A 23,576-nucleotide genomic window follows, 5' to 3' on the forward strand; every position below is an offset into this window, starting at 1 on the left:
CCAAGGAGAAACTGGACTGCTATTCCACAATAGAGGTAAGGCAAAATATGTCTGAAATACAAGAATTCTCTTAGGCATTTATGAGCATTACCGTTTCCTGTGATTAAGATAAATGGAAAAATACAACTCAATTCAAGAAGTTCTATGAATGGCCTACAGTCCCAAGGCCCTTCAGGAATGAAGAACTGAGCCATTCCCCCAGGTATAGAACCAAGACCAGCTAAGGTACTTGTTGACAGCAAAGGGAATAGAGAATGGATATTGGATGAAGGTGGTTATAAATACCAGCTCTGACCATGTGACCAGTTACAGAAGAGGATTGTAATTGTTATGAATAATCTTTATTTTATTTGGGGTATGAATATATTTTAAATACAAATATTAAATATTAAATATAATTAGCAAATATATTTGTTTTTCCCTACCTCTTATAACTCCTTCTCATGTAACGTCAGCTGTATTGACTTTATAACGTAGTTAAGTATTATTAATTTTACATCATAGTATTTCAGTTACAGGACATCAAAGAGAAGAGTAAACATCACTCAGGGAATTAACGTCCTCTTCACGTTAGTGAAGGGGGTTAGTGCATTTCCAGTTGTGTGCAGGACAGCTGTAGTCATGTTTGGTGGAATTATGACTTTACTATTGTCTTTATTTGGAGGTTAAATATGAGTAAAGGTGATATGTATGGATGCCAAGCTGACGGTGGCAGACTTGTAATGATTAATTTTGTGTGTCAACTTGGCTGGAACATGGGGTGCCCAGATGTTTGGTTAAATATTACTCTGGGTATGTTTATGAGGGTGTTTCTAAGTGAGATTAACATCTGAATTGGTAGACTGAGTAAAGCAGATGGCCAATGTGAGTGAGCTTCATCTAATCTGTTGGAGGCCAGAGTGGAGCAAAAGGCAGGTAAAGGGAGAATTTGCTATCTGTGCCTAATAGCTTGAATAGGGACATTAATTTTTTGCCCTCAGTCAGAAACTTATGCCATCAGCACTCTTCATTTTTAAGCATTTGAATTTAGTCAAGAACTTACATTATCAGTTCTCCTGGTCTCAGGTCTTCAGACTTAGGCTGAAACTACACCACCAGCTTTCCTGAGCCTGTGGCTTGAAGATGGCAGATCATGGGACTTCTTAGCCTCCATAATCATGTGGACTATTCCTTACAATAAATCTTTCTCTATCTCCATATATATATATATATATATATATATATACTATTGATTCTGTTTCTCTGGAGATCCTTGACTTAAGCAGTCTGTCAATTCTTATATTTACTCAGTAATAAATGAGTATTTACTGAGTGTTACTATGTGCCCAGGGGTACAAAGACAGCTGTGTGTTCTCCTGTACCTGTTTTCATTTCTCTTCCAGTGACTTCTTCCCCGTCAAGTCCCTGCCCCTGGGGAAAATAGTTTTGAAATCAGATGGCTCTTGGCTTTAATTTCACCATCACCACTTACTAACTTTGATTACTAACTAATCTTGAACCAGTTCCTTAGCTCTTTTGAGTCTTAAGTAACATCATCTGTAAAACAAGAATAATAATAACACCATCAGTTAGTGTTGTTGATAGGATTAAAAGGCATGTTAGAAAATTGCCCAGCTTGATGCCATGTGTGGGAGGCAGGCAACAGATGTTAGTCTCTGCTCTTTCTCTCCTTGTAGAAAAATTCAAGGTCTTACCCAACCTTATCAGTGTCATTCAAAACTGCCTACTTTCCCATTATTGCTTTGTGAGCTCTCATCATACTCCTCTTTTGGAATACAAATGACTCTCCATCTAAACAATTCTCATTCATGTGTTTGCTCACGTATATACTCAGACATATGCACACAGAAAATATATATTCTGCTTAAAGACAACTTAAGCAGACAATAGTGACTTCAGACTAATAAAAATCTCTTACAAGATGCTGTTGACACCATTTATTTAGTGGTTCATCATAGAAGATGGAAAAACTGATCTGCTATCAAACCATACACTAATTGGAATCTTTGTAGAATTACCTGCCTTTTAATGATAAGGTATGCAGAATAGGCAGGAATGAAAGAATTCTGAGAAGTGTGTAGAAAGGAATAACAGCTGGTACTTGAGGGAAACAGAATAGAAACATATAAAAGTAAATGAGGGAAGAAAACAGCAAAGGAGAGACTCAGCATGCAAAGCTAAAGAGGCCTGGGCATTTCATCCAGGATCAAGTCCCCATCATGGCTATGTCTAGTTCCACTAATTACAGTCTGATAGCCAATTCTGGATGCTACTTTTTATTCACCAGCTTGAGACATTTCCACTCTTGCTTTTGGAATGCCATTCTGAGTTGAGGTTTCTAAATGAATTTATGCCACACATACTCGGTTGAAAGATACTACAAAAACAACAAAAAAGTAGCAGAGTGGAGTGGAAGAGAAAGACAAAGTCTGCAAATGTTTCAATGCTGCTTTTACAAGCCAGTGCAATTCCATCAAGGACCAACTAGAGTCCTGGCACATTTCCAAACTGCATGTATCTGTGAAGTGCATGGCAGTCTGAGTGCCTATAGACTATGGTACATGCTGTATTATTCCTCCATCACAGTAGGATTTAGACCATTACAACCAGAACCTGTGCAGACTCTTTTACACATCAATTTAAGACTTAAATTTCAGAGACAGGTGATTCCATGGATTCTGCCCTAATCCAAGTTTCATTTTTCATGAAGTGAACTTGGACTAGAACTGGTAATGTAAGTTCTAGTCCAAGTTTGAAAGCCTGAAAACGTTTGGTGTTCCAATGCCTTAAATTCAAGTTGGAGGGAAGAAAACAGATGTCTCAATTCGAGGTGTCAGGTGGAGAGAGAAAACTGTCCCTTAACCTGCCTTTTGTTTCATTTAGCCCTCCAACAGATTGGATGAAGCTGATGGTCCTTAAAAATCTGTAAGGCATTAAAATCAATCAAAGGAAAAATCTAGGGCTTTTATAGGCTTAGTGGAATTCCAAGGGTCTCTGTCTCCCTCTCAAGATTAGAATCTTCCCAAGAATTACATATCTCTTGTGATTTCTATTTGCATAGTATATCTTTATTCCATTGTTTTCCCATCAACCTATTTATGCCTTTTATGTAAGGACCATCTCTGTTAGACCATACATAGATTTTTGGGTTTTTTATCAGTCTGAAAAAAATCTCTGCTTTTTAATTTGAGTGTTTAGATCATTTACCTTTAATGTAATTACTGATATAGTCAGAAATACATTTGCCACATTGCTATATGTTTTCTGTATGTTTCCTGTTATATTTGATCTTCTATTCCTCCTTCACTGCCTTCTTTTTGTTAATGCTGGTAAATGTAATATGCCAGGTTTTTGGCTCTGACAAGAGTCTTTCTTTCTCTGGGACTATTAATAAGATTATTAACAAAATAATCATGGTTTTGCATGACAAACAGAGCTACACTTTCTATTATTCTTAGTGAGATTATTTTATGCACATTTCCTCCTCCACTCTTTGTTCTCTGTCCCACCCCAGTTTTACTTGAAGAAGTAGGTTAAAAAAGTAATTATTCAACATGTGAACGATGGAGAATTCTGGTGTGGAATGTGTACACTGGTTATTGACACAGAGGGAGAATAGGGGTGAGTGGGTAATTTTCTTATTTATTGTTAATTCCATAACAAAGGAAGTATTTGATGACTATCAAATACTTTTTGATGCTAAGGAAAAATTAAGTAATATTACATTTTTAAAATTGGCAGGGCATTCTTTGTGTTTTTTAAGTACATAAATTCTGGGGTTGGTGTGCTGGATGTTTTTAAATTATTACCACTGATTTTCAAATTTGATATGTGCATATATAGTCCCCTTTTATTGTAGATGAATTTTTTTTTTTTTTTTTGCAGTTTTTGGCTGGGACTGGGTTTGAACCCACCACCTCCAGCATATGGGGCAGGTACCCTACTCTTTTGAGCCACAGGCGCCACCCTGTAGATGAATTTTTTTTATGATTTAAAAATTGATGCTTATTTTAAAACAATTCAAACAATAATATTATTATTATAAAGAAGAAAATAGACATCAGTTCTAGCCTTCTTAATTAATGATTGCCTGTGTTTGGTGAACATTCCTCCTGACATCTGCCTATGAGTATCATATTACTGTATTTTTATAATCAGAGTAAAGACATCATAAAAGATAAAAAAGCAAATGTGCCTATGCTATCGATTTACAAATAATACACTTTGATGTATACCATTTATTTTCTAGTGAATGTACTCAGATTACTCCTTAGTATCCTCACTGCATTCTCTTTCTGGATGAGGGGTGAAGGGGAGAAGAAGTATTTACTTCACAGTAAGAGAGAAAAGATAGGGCATTGGAAATATGCTCTGCTGAAAATTCCGTACAAGACTTCAAAAACAATCTCTTCCTAATTCAGTCTCTCTCTTCTGTAAAAATAACTCCCCATTCAGCCTGCAGCACCGTTTGAGGATGAAACTTTTCACAGGATAACCAGATGTTATTTCTGCTAAAACTTTCTCCTGTATTTTCTTGTAGTCCTTATAGATTCAAATTTTTATTTCTTTAAACTATAGATTGAATAAAGAAAAGAACTCTTCTTAAAATTTCTTTTTTCGTCTCACACTATGTGGTACAATCCATTACTGTACTGCGGATGATTTATTATTTAAACATCTCATTAGGAGAAGGTAGGTGGTGATATAGATTCTGTGGGTTTTGTCTCAAGTGTGCAAAAACCGAATCACATTGCTGTATCTTGTACAGGAAACACCATAGACAGACTTTTTCTTTTCCTCTTAGAGCATTAAAGTGAAAACCTGCTAAGGAGCTAAAAAAAAGTTGGAGCTTTGGAAGAAGTCATATTCATTTGGAAAAAAAAAATTGTGTACTGAAAATCACAGCCATCTCATTCTTCTTTGAAAGCCATTTATTTATTTAACATATAAGACAGGATGCTCATCTACCTTGACGTAAAATACACAGCTGATGCACAAGATAAGACAGAATTATACAAAAATACCAACCTTCTGACCCCATGTCAGTCTACAGGATACGCCGTACACAGGACATTCAAAACGCTCTTTTACTCACTCAGCTATTTCTAATTATATCAGCTTAAATCACTGTTGACCTGACAATTGATTTCTTTTTGAAAATGGATTTACACAAGGCACATAATAAATTACTAGCATCAAAAAAAGGTTGTGCTTCTTTGTTCTTGAATACAATCAAAACATTTTTTTTGAGTTTATCCAATAGAAGTCTTATAGAAATGCACACATCCTTAAGTCATTCATTTTAATGAGTTTATTCTGAGGTTAATTAAAAAATGAACAATGCAATATACTTAATGATAGATAAGGTGGAAAAGTTTATTGGAGTGATAGATGTTCAGGGCAGTGGCTCTTATAAGCAATTTAAAAATACGAAATGGATACAATCCTTCACCCCGCCCATTAGGAATTTTACAACCTCATCGTAGTAACACACAGTACACCGTTCTCCTTACAGGCCCATATTTCCTAATAAGGAATACAGAGCATCTGTTTCATCCTGAGTACACGCAGGCAGTGTCAGAAATAAAATACTAAATACAACACCTCATGTGTGAAATGGTTCTAGAATGAAGAAGGTCATAGACGTCGCTGTGTCTAGTGATTGTTTTAACTTGAGTCCAGAGTGTGTCAAACTCCAGGAAATTAGCCCTGGTTAATCTGCAGGGAAGGACACACTTTCACTCTTATTTAATCAATGATAGCCCTGGTTAATCTGCAGGGAAGGACACGCTTTCACTCTTATTTAATCAATGATTTACCATGCAGAGCACATGTGTTAGTCTTGTGAGGCAGGGTACACATGGGCTGAGTGAGCTGACAGTATTCTGAGAAGTGAGGACGTGGACATAAAAAAGAAATAGTTTCATCTTCTCCCACTCCATTTTTTTTCCCTGTCTTTCAAGGTGCAAGATGCTGCAGAGATCTCACAGAAAGATTGTCACCAGCACTGGACCTACATGGTGGCTGTCGTCTGCTTGGCTACTCCATCAAGGAAGGGGACAATTATGTTCATTCGTTGTCCCCCCTCTCCATCTTTCTCCACCTCTTAAAAAACAGGGGTGGCAAAAGCATAACTGGCTTTTATTCTGGTGCCATTGGAAGACTTACATATATTTTACCATGTCACTGGTTTAGAGTGCCACTGAATCCAACACTGAGATCCTGTATAAGGGTCAATTCACTGAAGCTGGTATTCACAGCAAACAGAAAGTAGGTTTTATTAACAGATTTTTCTCTAGTAGTCTTCTTGAAAATCTCCCTTGAGGGAGAAGACAAATGGAGGGGGCTTGAGAAGTGCTGGAAACAAGTGAACAATGCACAGGATGCTATTTTGAAAAATGGATTTGGGAGAAGCCACCTTATTTGAACAATCACATGAAAGCACCTTGCACATGAGATGAGCTCTGGGCCTGTTTCTTGATATTGGGCAAAACAAGGCAGTCAATTCACAGGGAGTGAATGACATGGATTCCACCACAGGCAACAAAGACACCCCCTGTGTGAAAGTACATTACCCCCAGAACCAGAGCGGCTTCATGCACAGGGTGCAAGCTCAAGCTGTGGCCCCAGAGATAACGCTGGCAGGGTTAATACCATCTCGGCTACATTTCAGCTTTTTTTTCTTTCTTACACATCACTTTTTTTCTTTTGATGTAAATATTTCCATTGTCCAGTTGAGCCTCAAATTTGGTACAAGGAAAAGAGGAGGCTGGATGTGGTTGGTGGTTCACATCTGTATCCTAGCACTTTGGGAGGCCAAGACGGAAGGATTGTTTGAGGTCAGGAGTTTAAGCACCCAGCCTGAGCAACACAGAGAAACCTCATCTCTACAAAAAATAGAAAAGTTAGCTAGACATGGTGATAGGTGCCTGGAGTCCCAGCTACTTGGGAAGCTGAGGCAGGAAGATCACTTGTGCCCAGGAGTTTGAGGCTAAAGTGAGCTATGAGCATGCCACTACGCTCATGTCCAAGAGTCAAAATGAGACTCTGTCTCCAAGAAAACAAAGCAAAACAGAAAGAAAAGAAGACATTTGTTTATGTAAATATATACATGTGAATATATAAATGTATTTATAGATAAAATGATTATGGTGGCATAAGCATAAAATTCTGTGAAAATATCTTTTACCACAAGCCTCTTTTCAAGCACAATTACGACACACAAAATATCTAGAGACTAAATTGCCCATGAACTTAGTGCTTAGAGGAAAATAGCTTGACAAATTGGATCATGGAAGTTTAGACTGAAACATAGAACTTAAAAATATTCACAAAGGATGACCTTTGACAGTGTCGTGTGCAGAGTTCTGGGTTCCTTGAGAAAGTGAAACTGCTTCTCGGGGGCTGCTGTGTTGCTCTGCTTTCACAGTGGTGGGTCACCTTTTTTACTTTCTTGCTTTCAAATCCTTCCCTCTGTTGCAAGTCCAAATCATTTTGTTCATGTTAATGGAAGGTTATAATTTTAGAAGTTGAAATTGAAGAATGGAGCACTATGTCTGCTGGGCTTAAAATAATCAGTATTTTCAGCATAAGTTATAAGATGATTATATTGTGTGTGACTGAGTTACGTGTGTAGACCCATGTTCTACATCTATCTATTTATCGAACTTGTCTTGCAGTCTCTCTCAGGGGTAGATTAAAGATAACTCAGACTGTTTCAAAAGATCTGACAGACCCCTTTCCTATCCAGGAAATTTTGCAAGCTGATTGTGTCATTTCATGGTTTGAAAACAGCTACTTAGACCATGAAAATTGGCAAATGATACAAGCCAGAGATTTTTGTTTCTGCTTCTAGACAGTCAGTTGGTAAATAATTTAGCAATGTAGTATTGTAGGTTGGGTCAAAAAAGGAACTGCACACACGGTTTGGTTCCCAATGGAAGCAATAACCAATTTTTGAGAATACCAAAGTTGAAGAGAGCTTTTAACAATTGAATTTAACCAGTTAAGCCCATAAATAGTCTTAAATATCATTCACTTTTCTTTTTTTCTTTCTTTCTTTCTTTTTTTTTTTTTTTGCTGTTTTTGGCCAGGGCTGGGTTTGAACTCACCACCTCCGCCATATGGGGCTGGCACCCTACTCCTTTGAGCCACAGGCGCCGCCCAATACCGTTCACTTTTCTTATTAAATGTTTTAAGATAAAATTGGAGTCTATTGTATTTCTTAATCATTAAATGTGTTTTAGAACATTTGTACAATGCCAATTTGGAATATCTATTCACATTTTTTAATCAAAGCCTCTATTTTTATGTTTCTTAAATGGTTGCAAAACTGTGAGCTAAACCTAAATATTAATAAAAATGATACTCTATGAAAAGTGGACAAACCAAACTTTCCCTGCAGGTACAGCTTTTGTGTTTATATTTTGTAAATTCTGTCATTTGGGGTTATTGAGGTATTTGGATGTAATTTGTGTATACACATGTATGCACCCATGCACACACATAAACCTCAACGAGTTATGATATTAGGGATCTCTGGTTCATTAAATATTCTGCTTAATAACCAGGCAATAACTTATGTTACAATCTAGTCAAGACTTATAAGTAGCTATTTGATTTGCCCAAACAGCTCTTCCTCTCTCTTCTGAAACTTTAAAATCCTTTCATTTCGGTTTCCCCCTTGGAGCAACAATGTACTTAGTATAAATGTACACACTGTAGGTTCAGTGAATGCTTTGTCTAGCAGCCACAGATTCCCAATATGAATTGAAATGTATCAGTTAGATTTACTTCTGAGAATGTGATGAAATCACAGCAGAGCTGTTGAGCAGGCGAGCACTGACGTTGCACAATATGGAAACTCTGATGAAGAGAGACCCTGAGTTTTGGGGGGCAAAGAAAGAAGAGGTAGAAAGAATGATTTCTGAACCAAGAGATAGCAAGAATGAAGGAAATTCCCAAAGTGTATATTTTTGAACAACAATAGGCCAGCAGGAAGACAGCCAATCTCAACAAAGAGTCATTCTTTCTTCTCATTCCTGATGACCTTGGCACCCTTCAGGCCTTCAGAATCTCAGATGTAGATGTGGAGAGCCAAGAGGTAGGCTGACTCTTCAGACAATTCCTTGGAAATTTGTTTGAAAAATTAAATCTATGACATTTATGTTCTCTGCTGGTTTGCTGCTTTTTGAGAAAGCAGAGCCTAGGACTTTCTGGACAATTACAGATTTTCCTCTTGTAATTGTAAGTTGGGTAGAAAAGTACAGTCATCACAGAAGTACCAGCCAACTTTACAACAGTAGTTCACACATGCAGCTATTATCCATCCATTCATTGTCATTTCCCTAAGAATGGAATGACCTAGGAGCTTATGCTACAGTGGGGTCCAATGAACCACAATGATTACTTCAAGAACAAAGAAGCACAGACAAAGGTGTGGTGTCTTTCTGTTTTTTGACGCTTTCAAACCTTGAATTCTTTAAAATACATTTCTGGAGTTCTATTTAAATACCAATATGCTACCCTCAAAAAGCAGTGACTACTACGTAAAATGTAATACTGAAATGGAATACTGTCTTTTCATAAAAATAAGAATTGCTTTTAGAAATTAAATATCATAAAAAAAATTAAAAATAAACATACCCTCACAGCATGGGGATCTGCATGAACCCTGTACCAAGGAGTTGAGGAGATTCCTACTTTGGGCCACATCCTGGGACCCCCAGCATTTCACTGCTATTCAGCACAGAGGGTTTCTGCATTTCCGTGGCATCTATCCACGCTGCCACGTTCCATTCAGAAACCCTGCTAGCATATCCCCCGCACATCATGGCTTTTCATGACAAATCCCTGTTATGTCATAAAAACTTCTTTAAGTGTTTTTTCAGTATAAAAGTTTTACGTTTAGCGTTCAATATCAAACTTAAGCAAATTTTGTAAAAGCTGAAATTAATCCATTCAGTGCATGTATTTTTAAATGAGTCTGCCTTGATTTTCCACCCTGCCTAGACGGTCAGCTCAATTGCACTATTTTCCAAACAACTTAAGGGGGGGGAGGGATCTTTCCAAACAGAACCCAACACAAAGATGCTGAATGTATTCTCTGTGATTTAATTCTATCTCAGTCCATTTCAGTTCATTATTTTTGGACTCTACCTGAAGAAAAATTTCTCATTTGAACTGGGGAACGTGATCTTTGTCTGGTAATTCCTTTCTTGACATTTACAAACGCTGACTGTCATGCTCGCCATGGATATCCATCAGGAATCAAGAGGAGAAACTTAACTTATAGTGCTTTGAAAGTTAATGTTTCAATAATCATAAAAATATTTTTATGCATTCATTAAATACTTTGGATGAAGACGTAATATATAAACATATTTGTACAAGTTATTTTCTTTCTTTAAAACACTTTGTAATTTTGCTTAAATACTCAACAAAAATGAGCAACTATTTTAAACTATTTTGCATCATTTTATAAAATATATCTTCGTGGTATTCTTTTTGGATAATATTTTCGATTTGTCATTTTCCAAGTGATTAATCCCTGATGGATTACATAGAGTTATGTGACCGTGTCTTTAATTATATGTATAAATTTCTTGTCACATATTTGAGGCAAACCTGAGGATAGATCATTGAATAATTGTTACTTTTTCTCTTATAAAATATTTCATTTCTCCATTTTCTTCTTCAGTGGTCTTTTGAAGAATCCAATCTGTTGAGAAAACATAAAACAGAAGACAATTAAATATTTAAATCTAGGGAATACATACTCATCTTTTGGATAACATTAAATTTAATAATATGTTGGCAATTCTGGGCATACAACTAATATTATTTTCTTTCTCTCTTTCTTTCTTTCTTTACAACTAATATTATTTTCTTTCTCCTTCCTTCCTTCCTTCTCTCTCTCTTTCTTTCTCTCTTTCTTTCTTTCTTTCTTTCTTTCCTTCTTTCTTTCCTTCTTTTCTTTCTTTCAAAGGCCCAGGCCAGGTTTGAACCCACCACCCCCAGTGCCCGGGGCCAGCATTCTAACCACTAAGCTATGGGTGCCTAGCCACAACTAATATTATTGAGAAAATTTTTTTCATTGACCTATAATATTGACTGGCCCTCAAAATGACATTTATCAAATTCCTATTTAATTTTTAACTTTTTTGTTGATTAAATATTTATTGTCCCAGAGTAAAAAGCATTACACATATTAAACTAATTTAAGGGGTTTTGGGGAAATATTTTGGGAGATATGCAAACTGCAATTAGCCAGCATTGTTTCTACTTTGTCATCAGCTTTTTTTTGTTTCTGGGAATCTGGCAGAAAAATTTCCATCAAATAACCAATTGTCATAAATTCCAAGTCATTAGAGCTCAGAGAGCATTTAGTGGGTCCAAGCGCACCACAGCTAGGTTGTTAGGAAGCTTTCTGAGCAGTATGAATTACTTTTAAATGTGTTAGAACAACTATTTATCTAGGCTTGATATGAAGAGCCTTTTGAAGACATTCCCCATCATTTGAATATGATATAAAGTCATTGGCTTTATGAAGAATATCCCATGTGAGTTGATAATAATTTGGAGCATTACAAAACATTATAAGTACTGTGCTTATGTCCTACTATATAGAAGAACAAAAATACCTATGGGGACTGCAAGGGACCATTGCGATTATCTAACCTAAAATGTTCATTCTTTTTATTTTTTTTTTTAAAGAAGGAAATTAAGCGTCACAGAGAAGTGGTTTTTCAAATTTGTGATTTTTTTTAAATTTGAGAGTAGGCTGTAATAGGTCAACCAAATGCAGTGAATTAATTCTTTGAAAATAGGGTACTTTCACTTCATTTAAATCATAAAGTTGTGGTAAGGTAAGCAAAAAACCCCCCATGCATTTATAAAATAATTATTAAACAATTGAGGGCTAAAAGGGGATCCATGGTCAAAAAATCTGCACCTTTAGGTTAGAAAAGTTTTACTCAGGGCTTAGGTCTTCTGCCATGCCAGAATCTCGGGGGTGGTAGGTGAGGAACAGGTTAATAACAAAACAAACGAACATACAAACGATAATCGATTCGTTCCCCAGAATGCCTGTTCTACATGTCTTAGGCCATCTTTGAGCCAAGTATAAAAGTGCCGGATTCACAAACCATTAGGCTTCTTAACTTGTGCCAACCTGCCCTGAGTCAAAACCAATCAGGCCAGGTGTTCCCAGAGGCGGGGGGAGTTTTAAGACTTTTTTCCCTTTCCCGCTCTGCCTAGCTTGTCCTCTTCCCTCCTCCGCTCTCAAGTCTTTTTGCTTCTTCTCAAAGTTCCTTTGCTCACTATGCGTAAAATGTCCTATTTTAAAATGACCTCTGTTATCTAAACTTTTCCACCCACCAGTCTGTTGCATTGGGTTCTTAATGGAAGCTGTTTGATTAGAGTGGAGGTCAGGAGAATGCAGTCTATCGCTTCCAATTGGACTGGGCCAATGCTGGCCGAGAAGTGAAACCAGCCAGGTGTATTTCCAGCCCCCAGACTCCTCACAGCATCGGCTTTTCTTTTTCCCTCCTGGATGCGTCTGTTTAGTGATCCTCTTTATTCTCCTCTAGTTCAAAAGCCTATGGCAAAGGGTCTGATAAAACAAGCTCCAGCATAAAAGCAGATGCTTAATAACTATAACAAGGACTAAGTGCTGAGTGGATCAATTCATATGAGTAATGTATTAAAACACTAAAAAAATAGCCGGGGGCTATTACTCATCTACTCCACCCCAGGATATGTATATTGGATGAGCCATAAAACTTCAGGTTTAATAAATGCTGCGTCATCAGTGGAGGACCTTGAGGCATCAACGTGACATAAAGTGAGGGGGAGGAATGTTCTGAGTCTCAGATAAGCAGGTTCAAGTGACGCCACCAGAGGGCTGGGCTTCATGAGAATCAGGAAGGAAGGATTGTCCTGAGGTGTCTTCTCTGGATCTGATTAGTATAAAAGATGCCTATGGACACAGTAGCTCTTCTGAGCCTATTACAGACTGGTCACATGCTTCCTGGAGGTTCCAGTGGAGCTTCAAAGTAAGGGAAAGAGGGATTCCTCTTTTTGGTATAATCGAATTGCTCAAAGTCTGAATCCAACCAAGGATCCTCATTTCAAAACCAAATAATATGTTTCTGAGAGTTTCTGACCTTCTTAAACAAAACCCAATTCCTAGAGCTCCGGAATAAAGAGCTGGCCTGCCTCAGTCAGATATATTGAAAAAGTGGTGAGATCTGCAGATACATCACTGTGTGAATCCAGAGATCTACTAGCTCTTTGGTGAGAATTTAAGCTATCCTTGCTTTAATGTCCTCCGATGTTCAATGCAGTGAAAATACTTGATTGAAAAGTTGCCATAAGGACAGCAGAGAGAAGGAAAGTGCGAGAGGTATCAACTCGAGTGATAATTGTTGATGGTGTCGGCAAATCCTTGCTCTGAAGCTTCCTAACCCCATGGCTTTGGGAAAAACACTTAACTCTTATGTTCCTCAGTTTCCTTATTTACAAAATAAAGTCCATAGTACTGTTGTGAATTTTTTTTTTTTTTTTTGCAGTTTTTGGCCGGGGCTGGATTTGAACCTGCCACCTCTGGCATATGGGGTCAGCGCCCTACTCCTTTGAGCCACAGGCACCACCCTATTGTGAGTATTAAGTGAGAATGCTCAATGTGGCCGAGCTGGAAACAACTCCTACCACAGGGTCAGCATGTAGGAAGCGCTGGTTCCTTCCCTTCTACCTGGGAATCACAGTTTAGCTCGCTAAGCCTCCCCCTGAAGTGGCTAAACTAACTATATCTTCTGGTCAAGACAATCCAAAGTTTGCCAAATGACCTTCTTTGGGGTCTAAAAAGAAAGTATAAAAAGCCTTTGGACTGATCAACACAACATTTACTGGATGAAGAAATGTATTTATTTTTACATTTATGTTTCTTCATACTAGCCACTAGTGACTGAAGAATAGGTGAATGAAATTTCCTGTTTGTCTTAAACAGAAGTAGGAGGTCAGATAGAACCTGTCCAAATATTAGCTCCAGCTTTCCACTTCTCAATAATGTCCTAAAAGCAACCCATGCGTCTGTGGGCAAGTGCAGCACTCAGAAGAAAAGGAAATCAGCATTATCACACTCTATCAAAGTAGAGGTACATAGAAATGAAGAAACCACTTTCTATTATTTCAAGCATAATCTTGACACCAATAAGCCAGACCTTGGGTACCACAGTGTGGCCAAGCTAGGTATTACAGGGCAGCGCTGGTGTGTTGTAAAGTAGAAGGAACAGCAGGGCGTTGGACACGGTGGAGAATTCTGTCTTGGGAACTTTGCTAGAGAGAAGCCATGGATTCCATTTATTGAATTAAATGCCGCTAACCTACATCTTTAACATGGCTTTGTTCATCTTCCTCTCTGACAGTAAGCCCCCCCCCAGAGATGAAGCTATTCATTACAGGATAATCAGAAAGGATAGAAACAGTTGGTAATTCAGTGGGAGAGAAACTTGATATTTAAACTATTTGATGCAATAATTCTTTTGTCATGTGTTAGAAAAATAAATATGTAGCCACGATCTGTATTTCTTTATATAGTTTGACTATTCAAAAAGAGTAGATAAAACACAGAGGGATATTATTTTGCTGTGAAGTGTCCGTTTGATGTTTAATTGAAAAAACATTAATTTCAACTTTTCTATGAGATTTTATTCTCTGTTAAATTTATCCCCAAAGCTGTCATCTCAGTTTTGCTTAATTTGAAATGATAAAGCTGCTAAGAGTTTTTAAAAAACTTGTATGTATATCTCAACCAGAGCAAAACATTATATTAATATACAGTTACTCAAGACAAAATAGGTGGTTACTCAATTTTACAAAAGCATCTGAAACAAAGGTCCATGAAACATTAAAATTTCCCTTGCAATTAACTGATTAGTAAATCACTCATCTCCACTCAGGTATACACTTTATGGTGTAAAATGTGGTATCTATTTAATATAAAGATGTATTTGATCTTTAAGGTACATAGAAATGTGTTATTAAAACAAAGCTTACCTTAACCATGAATTTGCTGTTTATAATATGTATATGTCCTTAAATTGACATAAGAATGCATTCTCTTTTTTCTATTAAAGAGATTTGTGGCTTGGCACCTGTAGCTCAGAGGCTAGGGCACCAGCCATATACACCAGAGCTGGCGGGTTTGAACCCAGCCCCAGCCTGCCAAACAACAATGACAACTACAACCAAAAAGTAGCCAGGTGCTGTGGCAGGCACCTATAGTCCCAGCTACTTGGGAGGCTAAGGCAAGAGAATCACTTGAGATCAAGAGTTGGAGGTTGCTGTGAGCTGTGACGCCACAGCACTCTACCAAGGATGACATAGTGAGACTCTGTCTCAAAAAAAAAAAAAAATACGTATTTGTCATTCTTCTCTGTTCATAAAAGTAATGCATAATTATTGTAAAATTTCAAACATTATAGACATATGAAGGTCCTCTATATTCCTATGCTCTAGAAATACCCTCCATGATTTTTGACTATGTCCAAAATAAGGTTTTTTCCTTTTTACAAATGAGATCGAGTCGTGAACAATGTTTGAAATATTTATTTTCCTTTCTTCTCTTCATCTTATTATCATTTCAAATTTGTCTCATTGCTGTATAATATTATACTATATGACACAACATGGATAAATCATAATCATTTCACCAATTTTCTACTGATGATTGAAATAGAAAGTCAAAGGAAGTTTGGTGCTTACCTTCCACAGCGCTAAAATGAGCAGCATTAACAGCAATAATCCAGCAAAAGCACTCAAAAGAATGACCCATAATGGCACCCTGCCCGGTAGCCCATCTTTGGATATTTGAATAGCAAGCTGAAAATTATTAAGCAAGACCGTTAATTTTAATAAACACCTGTTAGAACTTGCAGAACATTGAGTTCTTGAAGGCTAGAACTGTATATCAGAATACCAAATGTCATTATTACATACAGAGAAAACATTGAGTCTGCCTTTGAAAATGCCCTTGATCTATTTTAAATCTCTAATTATGTGAAATTCGATTATTACTGAAAAAGTATTTATAATCTTCTCCTTCAGAAATTTACACATACAGAGTAAAATGTCAATGAATCAGAATGTGCGGAGGTAGGACTGAGTTTTTAACTCAGGAAGAACCAAAGTGTTACAGGTTTAAAAAATTGATTAATGGACTTTACTGCATTATCATAAGAGTACCAATTTAGGTTGATGTCACAGGTTGTCAATATAAAAAAAACCTCAGTAGATCTCCTAATTTTAAGGCTAATGTGTTTAAAGAAAGTCTAATTTTCATACAAGAAAGTGCACAAATCTCAAGTGCACAGATAAATGAATTTGTGCATTTATCTTCATCCCAAGTGTGCTTTCTATTATGCTATGCTTGTTCTTAGTTGACTTACCTCTTGTTCCACTTGTATAAATTAAATGTCAACTGAAGTAAAACTATGGAATGGAAACTCAAGCTCTGGCAGAGTGCCACCCAAACCTCAGTGGAATCTGCCTTCTCTGTGTCTTATCCTTAGTGTATTTGAAAAAAAATTAGTTCAGGGTAGATATCTAGGGTTAGTAATAGCTCAAGATTCTGCATTTGGGAACATCTTGATTCCTTAATGGAGAGGGAGATTAGACTAGAAAAGGAACTAACAGGGGAGATATCTACATAAAGCAGACACCAATCAAAATCCCTCAAATCAAGTTAGGTAGATAATAAAGGTGGCAAGAGCATAGATATATACAGAATTAGATCATTAAGACAGTTAAAAAAATGTTTTTGAGATTGGATCTCACTATGTTGCCCAAGCTGGACTGAAATTCCTGGGCTTAAGTGACCTTCCCACTTTAATCTTCCCAGTAGCGGGGACTATAGGCATAAGCCACTATCCCAGGCTAAGATGGATTTTTAAACACATCTAAAATAATTCCCTGAATTTATAGATATGAAAACTGAAGTCTAGATTCCTATCAGCAGCTTTCTTCAGATTACACAATTACAAAATTATCACTTTTATCAATATATGAATAATTTTCCTTTAGGATGAATATAGAATAAATATTCCCAGAGGAATTTATAACTAACATTATTTGAAAATAAAACTATAAAATTTTAACACAACGTATTTAGGAATCAAATGTAATTTTCCCCAGTATAATTTATACTTATATTTTTTAGGTTTCAGTGAAATGTTGACTTTTCTGTGTGTGGAAGAACTCTCCATTTTGAATTGATCAGGTTAATTGCTCTTCATGGAGTAAGTAAACATCACCTGCCAATATTTTCCTTTTTCTTCAAAGGTGTGAATTTATCAGAGGTCATGGACATTGGAACAATTTAAAATAAGCAATTTTGAAAGAACCTCAGAATGGAAGGGAGCCTCCAAGCAGAATTTTCTGATTCCCATGGTGCTGTTTGTCCACATGGGATATTTAACCTCACCCATGACAAGAGGTGCAATCAAACTGAAGGGTCTGTGTCCCTAACAAGTAGTTGACCTTATTTTATAAGAGAACAAGAACCTCACATCTTTGTACTGTTGCCAACAACTCAGGTCTGAATTTGTGTTAGGAGATAATATGGCATCTTTGCTTCAAATTTCCCCATGACTAAATGAAGAAAACTTTAAAAAATTTACATGTATTCTTGTAGGATATAATGATACTTTTTGTAAAGAAATTGTTTTTCAAGCCTGCTCTTCAGATGTCAGCTGCATTTTAGAATGTCAGTTTTTAAGGAGTAAAGTTACAAATGCATCATTTGTTATCAAGGTGAAAGTAAAAACATCCATTTACTGTGAAAGAAGTGATAAAGCCAAACATGGCATGTTAATTGTAAATATCATGATTTTCCCAGTTTCTTACAGGAGTAAGACTGAAATCACACTTGAAACTAATGAAGTATAATTTGAAGCAAATAGTATCTGTCACTTATTGAAAGCAGTGCCAGGGACTGCTCGAGGGAATACAAGCAATTATAAAACATTATGTCACAAAATTGAGACTAAAATGCCTGTTTTCAAAACTTAGAGTTGCACTTACCTCTCTTTTTTTATTGCTACTACTTAAAACCAGTGATGTATTTTCACTCTTAAGTTCTCCCCTTATGGTAAGATTTAAGCTGGAAAAATGGGCCTAAAAAGAAAACAGGGTTTGTTTTTAACATATTATGCTAATCAGAATGAGAGCTAGTTATGTTTGAGTAGTACAATTATTCAGCTCAGGTTTCTGAGATTAAAAACACTGCTTTTGTTCACTTCCTAAGAGAACTGGTAGTGTCAAATGATAACTGTGTACCTATCTCCCCCCACTTCCTTGATGTCCCAAATCCTCACCTAGATCCTTGTTATTGAATGGGAAAAAATTTCTAACTAATTTCTATTCAGATTTATCCTTAGAAAAAAGAAACCTCAAACTCTGCCTACCTGTAATGTAGGTAGGGCCAAACTAGCTGCAGTCTGCTAAGGAGGTTAATGATAGAGGCGCTCATTCAGGGTTAAAAATGAAATTGCCAATAGTCAACATTTATGACTTATAAAAATAGCAGCTTAACGTGATCAAACCTAAAAATGACAGTTTCATGTGATTAAATACTTTCTAAGAAAGAAACAAGTAACATAAAATTCAGTAAACTAAGTTTTAAAGTAGCTTTAAAACTCTCAGACAGGCTTTATAAGGGGTTAAAAACGTCTTTCAAAATATGCTTGTATAGAATAAGAGTCTGGTAAAACATGATAAATCCATAATGTATGCCAGCTTTCTGCTTCGCTAGCAGTGTTAAGGATTGTCACTCTATAACCTTTGCACCTTCGCTGAGTTCCAAAGTAGTAAAGTACGTGCAAGTTTTGGTACTGGAGAGGTGCAAAGAAAAAAGATAAGAGACACTGAAAAAGTATATGGACCTGGAAGGGACTCGAAGGTAATTAAGTTCTTGGTAGACGAGGAAGATGAGCCCTACATAGCCGTGAGTGGAGCCGGGACTTAGATCACACTCTCTTGGACTTCCAGTCTCATGTTCTTTCCAACACTCGCATCATGCCATGCACATACCGAGGGGTGAACAAGTATTTGTTGAGTGGATTCGGTAGTTACATAGAACAATGTAATTACTTACTTTTACAAAAGTTGGTTTCCACAAGATAAGCGACACATTCACTTGGCTTATGTCAGAAGGAAGGAGATTACACGTGATAGTAGCGAACTTACACGTACTGCAGTCCTGTTAAAATGTCCAGAGGTGCATATTAGTGTTCAGGACATTGAGTCAACTCTACTTTATGCAAACACTTCAGATAGTTATCTCTAAGTTGGTATTAATTTTATTGACTTGGAAAGCCTAAGGTAACAATGGCATTTGTCCTAATTTACCAGAATTGTGCCTCGTTTGAGATCTTCAGATTTTGATATAGTCCTTTTCTTTCCAGAGTTGATACCAAGAGGATCCTTGAGGCTACGGGGTCTGCAGTTTGCATTCTAAGAAATGAAAAAAAAATTTATTTTATCAGACAATGCCATATGTCAGAGGGGAAAATGAGCTGGTAGGATGATGTGAAGATTATGTGAATGGTAGCCATTGCCACAATATAAGATCCCCTTTGTTAAGTGAGCATAAGAAGAAGGCTGTGATGTACCAGCCACATATCATATACCCGTATATACCCACACTCAGATAGTAATTCCTGTTACCTCGCTACTTTTGAGTTGTCCTGAATACCAGGTTGCTACAGAAAAGATAGAATGCTAGTAAAACTTACTATTACACTCATTAAATTATTGCTGTCATCAAAGATTAGCTTGTAAATTTCCATAATCCAGAGAGAAAAAAGAACCTTAAACCTCTATTGAGGAAAACAAAAGGGTTAGCACTTGTGTTCTTCAAACGCTCCTATGGCTCATATGACGGCTTATGAAACAGAATTAGAAAGAGAAGAAAGTTCAGCTGTGTTTAGTATTCATCCAATCGTTTGCTGAGTCCCTGCACACCAAGAGTAAGACAGTCTGTGACGGAACGAGTTGTAAGGAGCCGGCCTTATAGACATGAAAATGCTGTGTTTACGAGAAAACCGGTTCTCAGGTTCTTTTTCTAGACTTAAGCTAATAAACCCTTTGCTTCCCCAGCGCTCTCTACATTCTTGATAAAAGATAATAGGGATACAAGTTCTTATGTAGTATGAGAAGTGCAGTTTTTTTTTCTCTTTTTAGCTTCTCGCAAATCTGCTTTTTTGGATTACAGTTAAATTCCAGAGATTTGTTTTCTTTGCCCTTAGGAAAACCAACTAGCACTGCTGCTATTTCTCGTTTTCTGAGAACATTTTAAAAATATCTGAAAAGAAGACAGAATGTCAAATGCTGAAATCATATATCCATTAATTCAATATTTATCATGATTTTCTATGTTTTAGACATAGTTGATTATCAATTTATCTGTAAGATAGGTGATAATAAGCAACTATCCCATAGATAAGTGAGTAATGAATATCGTACTAGTGTATGCGCACTGGTGTGTGCAAAGGAACAATTAAGTCTCTCAATAGGGTTGTCTGATTACTAAAAGCTAATTAACATGTAACAAACATTTCAGCCATAGATCAATAATTAGTTATCTATAGTCTGGTAGATTGTTTTTTAAAGAGGAAGTAGGATTTATTGGTAAGTGCAAATAAGGGGGCAGCACAATGAACGCCTGTAGGAGTGTGAGGCCTGCCCACTTGTCCAGGGGTCATCACTGAAGATGTACTTGACCCCAAGGCCATCTAGGGTAAACCACTTCTCAATCACCATGTCTTCGAATTCATCTGCATTAAGCTTGTACAACCCCACTTCTTGGAGATGTGAATCTTCTGGCAGCCAGGGAACCTGAACTTGGCCCTGTGCAGGACCTCAGTCACAGGCTCCTTGTTCTGCAGTTTGGTGGGGATGGACATACTGACTTAGTCAATGTGAACCTTGGTCACAGTGGCTCTGGCATGGTGCTTACCTGTCTGGAGCCTGTCAACCCCAGCACAGGACAACATCTTGTTGATGTGGACAGTGTGGAAGGGGTGGAGCCACACTGAGATAGGAAAGCCATCCTTTCCACAGTGTTTTACCACGCACTTGTTGGCACAAAAATGAGCAGCCTCTAGGGCTTCTGGGGAGAGCTGTTGATAATCATCTGAGAGAGACCATGTGGCCACAGAGGGGCCGTCTTCTGCCCCAGGTCAAAGGTGCAATCTTAGCATCAGGGACACCTTGGCAGAAAGCAGACTTTCAGTATGGCTAGTTCTTATAATATCAGTAATATCGGGCCAGGCAGCAGCCCATGGCAGTACCAGGATCTGATGGTGAGCTTGCAGCCAGTCGTAGTCACCATGCCAAAGGAGAAAAGAGAACTCTGGTGGATTAAATAGTGACCCCACAAAAGATATGCCCAAGTCCTCACCCCTAGAACCTGGGAGTGTGAGACCTTATTTCGAAATAGGATCTTTGCCGATATAATTAGATTAAAGATCTTCAAATGAGATTGTTCTGGATTTAGGGTGGGCCCTAAATCCAATGATGAGCATGCAGAAACAGGTTCATACAGAAAAGGAGAACACACAGAAGACCATGTGAAGATGGAGGCTGAGACTGGAGTTAGGCTGCCGAAATCCAAAGGTTGGCAGCAGCCATTCCCATCTGGGACAGAGCCATGAAACAGATTCTCCCTCTGAGGCTCCACAGGGAGTCAACACCTTGACATTGAACTTCCAACATCCAGAACTGTGAAAGAATACATTTCTGTTGTTTTCTGTTGTTTTTAGTCACCCAGTTTGTGGTAATTCATCACAGTAGTCCTACTGAATAGCACATCTACTACATAACCACTGGAAGTTATCATTATTATTTGTTAATTTTCTAAATGCTTCTCCATATTACTTTGGTAAAAACTCTTTATCACAAGTGGCATGTAAAACAAAGGGCATAATCAAAGCGAAAGAGATAGCAGTAAGGACATACTTCCAGCATACACATGACTTACATCAGAAGATGACCATCCAGTGGGGTACAGCACAGGGTAACCATCTGATGTCAAATTGGGGAATGAAATTGACAGCTGAAGCTCTGGCATTGGAAAATGTCCACTTTTCCTGATCTATGGGAAAACATAGAAATGTAATCCTGTCTTCTTCTTTCTACTGCATCTTTCTGTCTTATGTAGGATTTTGGTTTTTAATTGATGGATTACATTGTGTACTATTTTGAAGCACCAAATTAATACAAACAGTTCACGGCATTGTACAGAGGACTGAGTTAATAAAACTAGCAAGAAAATATAGATATTTCATGGTTAGTGGTCCTATCATCAGCTACAAACATATTGTTCCTCCTTTCTCCACCTCCCAAGTAGAACTAGAATTAAAGGAGAATGAGAATTGAACATTTTTCTGTTACTCAGCTCTTGCCAGGCTTCCTGTCCTTTCTAACATGCCCAGCTTTGGGGAGCTGGAAAAGAGGGAGAGCATTTACCTATCCACATGGAACAGTGTAGCATACTTTTGCCTTAACCCAGATTTTTCATAATCCCCTAAACCCATAAATCATCTCTGACTAGATGGGATCTGCTACCACCATACGTGCAAGTCAGACACCCATCTGCTTCCTTTACACAATTCTATTCCCAGCCAGGGCTATTATGTGTCTGGCTGTGGATAGTATGGTCTGATGTAAGGTTCCAGCTCAACCTCCATTTGTTTGTATCCACTAACTGAGAATTACCACTCAGTATCACACTGCTAGCAGTTGTGAGTGTAGCTTGGAGGAGAGATGGGCAGGATGGAGCTCAGCGGGAAGTGGAACTCATGATCCGGAAATGCTTTCCTGCTTAGAAGGTGCAAGCAAATTAGGGCAACCAGGTGCATGGCCCTCCTTTCTACCCCTCAGGCAGCTCTCCAGGCTCTCAGCCTAAGGTGTCCTTGCCCAGAGAAGCAGGGAGCTCCCTGATCTGCATAGATAGATGCCAGGAAGTCCCCTGACCCAATTGAGACTTCTAGTCTGAGAGCGCCTCAGACATGGAGCAATTCCCTGTGATTGCTAAAGATTAACTACATCCCTTAATCTGGGAATTCTGGACATCCCTGACCAGCTGTGCCTGACCTCTTAAACATGCCACTTGACTCTTTCTTTTCATGGTCATAAGTCCTGGGCTTGTCTAGCATGGACGCCTCATCAAATTCTGTTTCTTGATAGTCAGAAATAGTGTGTTCTGTAACGGTTTTTTTTTTCTTGATTAAAATTGTTTCTTGTAAAAGTAGTAGAAAATGCTGAAAATATGCAAAAATAAAAGTTTCCTGCAATGCAAAGGTCTTGGTAACACTTCAGTTTAAGTTACTTATCCTTATTATTTGCATTTATGAGTATTTTATAAAACTTATTTCACAAAAAATAGAAAATTCTGTATCCTGTCTGTACCTCAATAAGAGCCACAATGTTAATAGTCACTGTTGATTGCATGCCATGCACTGCCGGCCTTTCACACTGTTAACAACCCTACCAGGTAGATTCCCCTATCTCTGTTT

The 23,576-nt window shown here is 37.6% G+C and overlaps 1 protein-coding gene and 1 pseudogene across 2 annotated transcripts in view; both read right to left on the reverse strand.

Moving 5' to 3' along the window:
* Nucleotides 1–9,444: 9,444 nt before the first annotated feature.
* Nucleotides 9,445–23,576, reverse strand: part of ITGA1 (integrin subunit alpha 1) — a 152,307-nt gene continuing 138,175 nt past the window's right edge. For both annotated transcript variants that reach the window (XM_003782781.3, XM_023519067.1), the window contains exons 24-29: nucleotides 22,040–22,153; nucleotides 19,408–19,512; nucleotides 19,154–19,258; nucleotides 18,082–18,174; nucleotides 15,766–15,882; nucleotides 9,445–10,720 (exon numbers count right to left, since the gene is read on the reverse strand). In XM_003782781.3, coding sequence (XP_003782829.1) covers nucleotides 10,676–10,720; nucleotides 15,766–15,882; nucleotides 18,082–18,174; nucleotides 19,154–19,258; nucleotides 19,408–19,512; nucleotides 22,040–22,153 — 579 coding nt within the window. In that variant the 3' untranslated portion in view covers nucleotides 9,445–10,675. The remainder of the gene's footprint in view (nucleotides 10,721–15,765; nucleotides 15,883–18,081; nucleotides 18,175–19,153; nucleotides 19,259–19,407; nucleotides 19,513–22,039; nucleotides 22,154–23,576) is intronic.
* Nucleotides 20,711–21,342, reverse strand: LOC105887924 (annotated as a pseudogene).

The sequence above is a fragment of the Otolemur garnettii genome, unplaced genomic scaffold (genome assembly GCF_000181295.1).
Source record: "Otolemur garnettii isolate 467f Iridium unplaced genomic scaffold, OtoGar3 scaffold00005, whole genome shotgun sequence".
Classification (NCBI taxonomy): domain Eukaryota; kingdom Metazoa; phylum Chordata; class Mammalia; order Primates; family Galagidae; genus Otolemur; species Otolemur garnettii.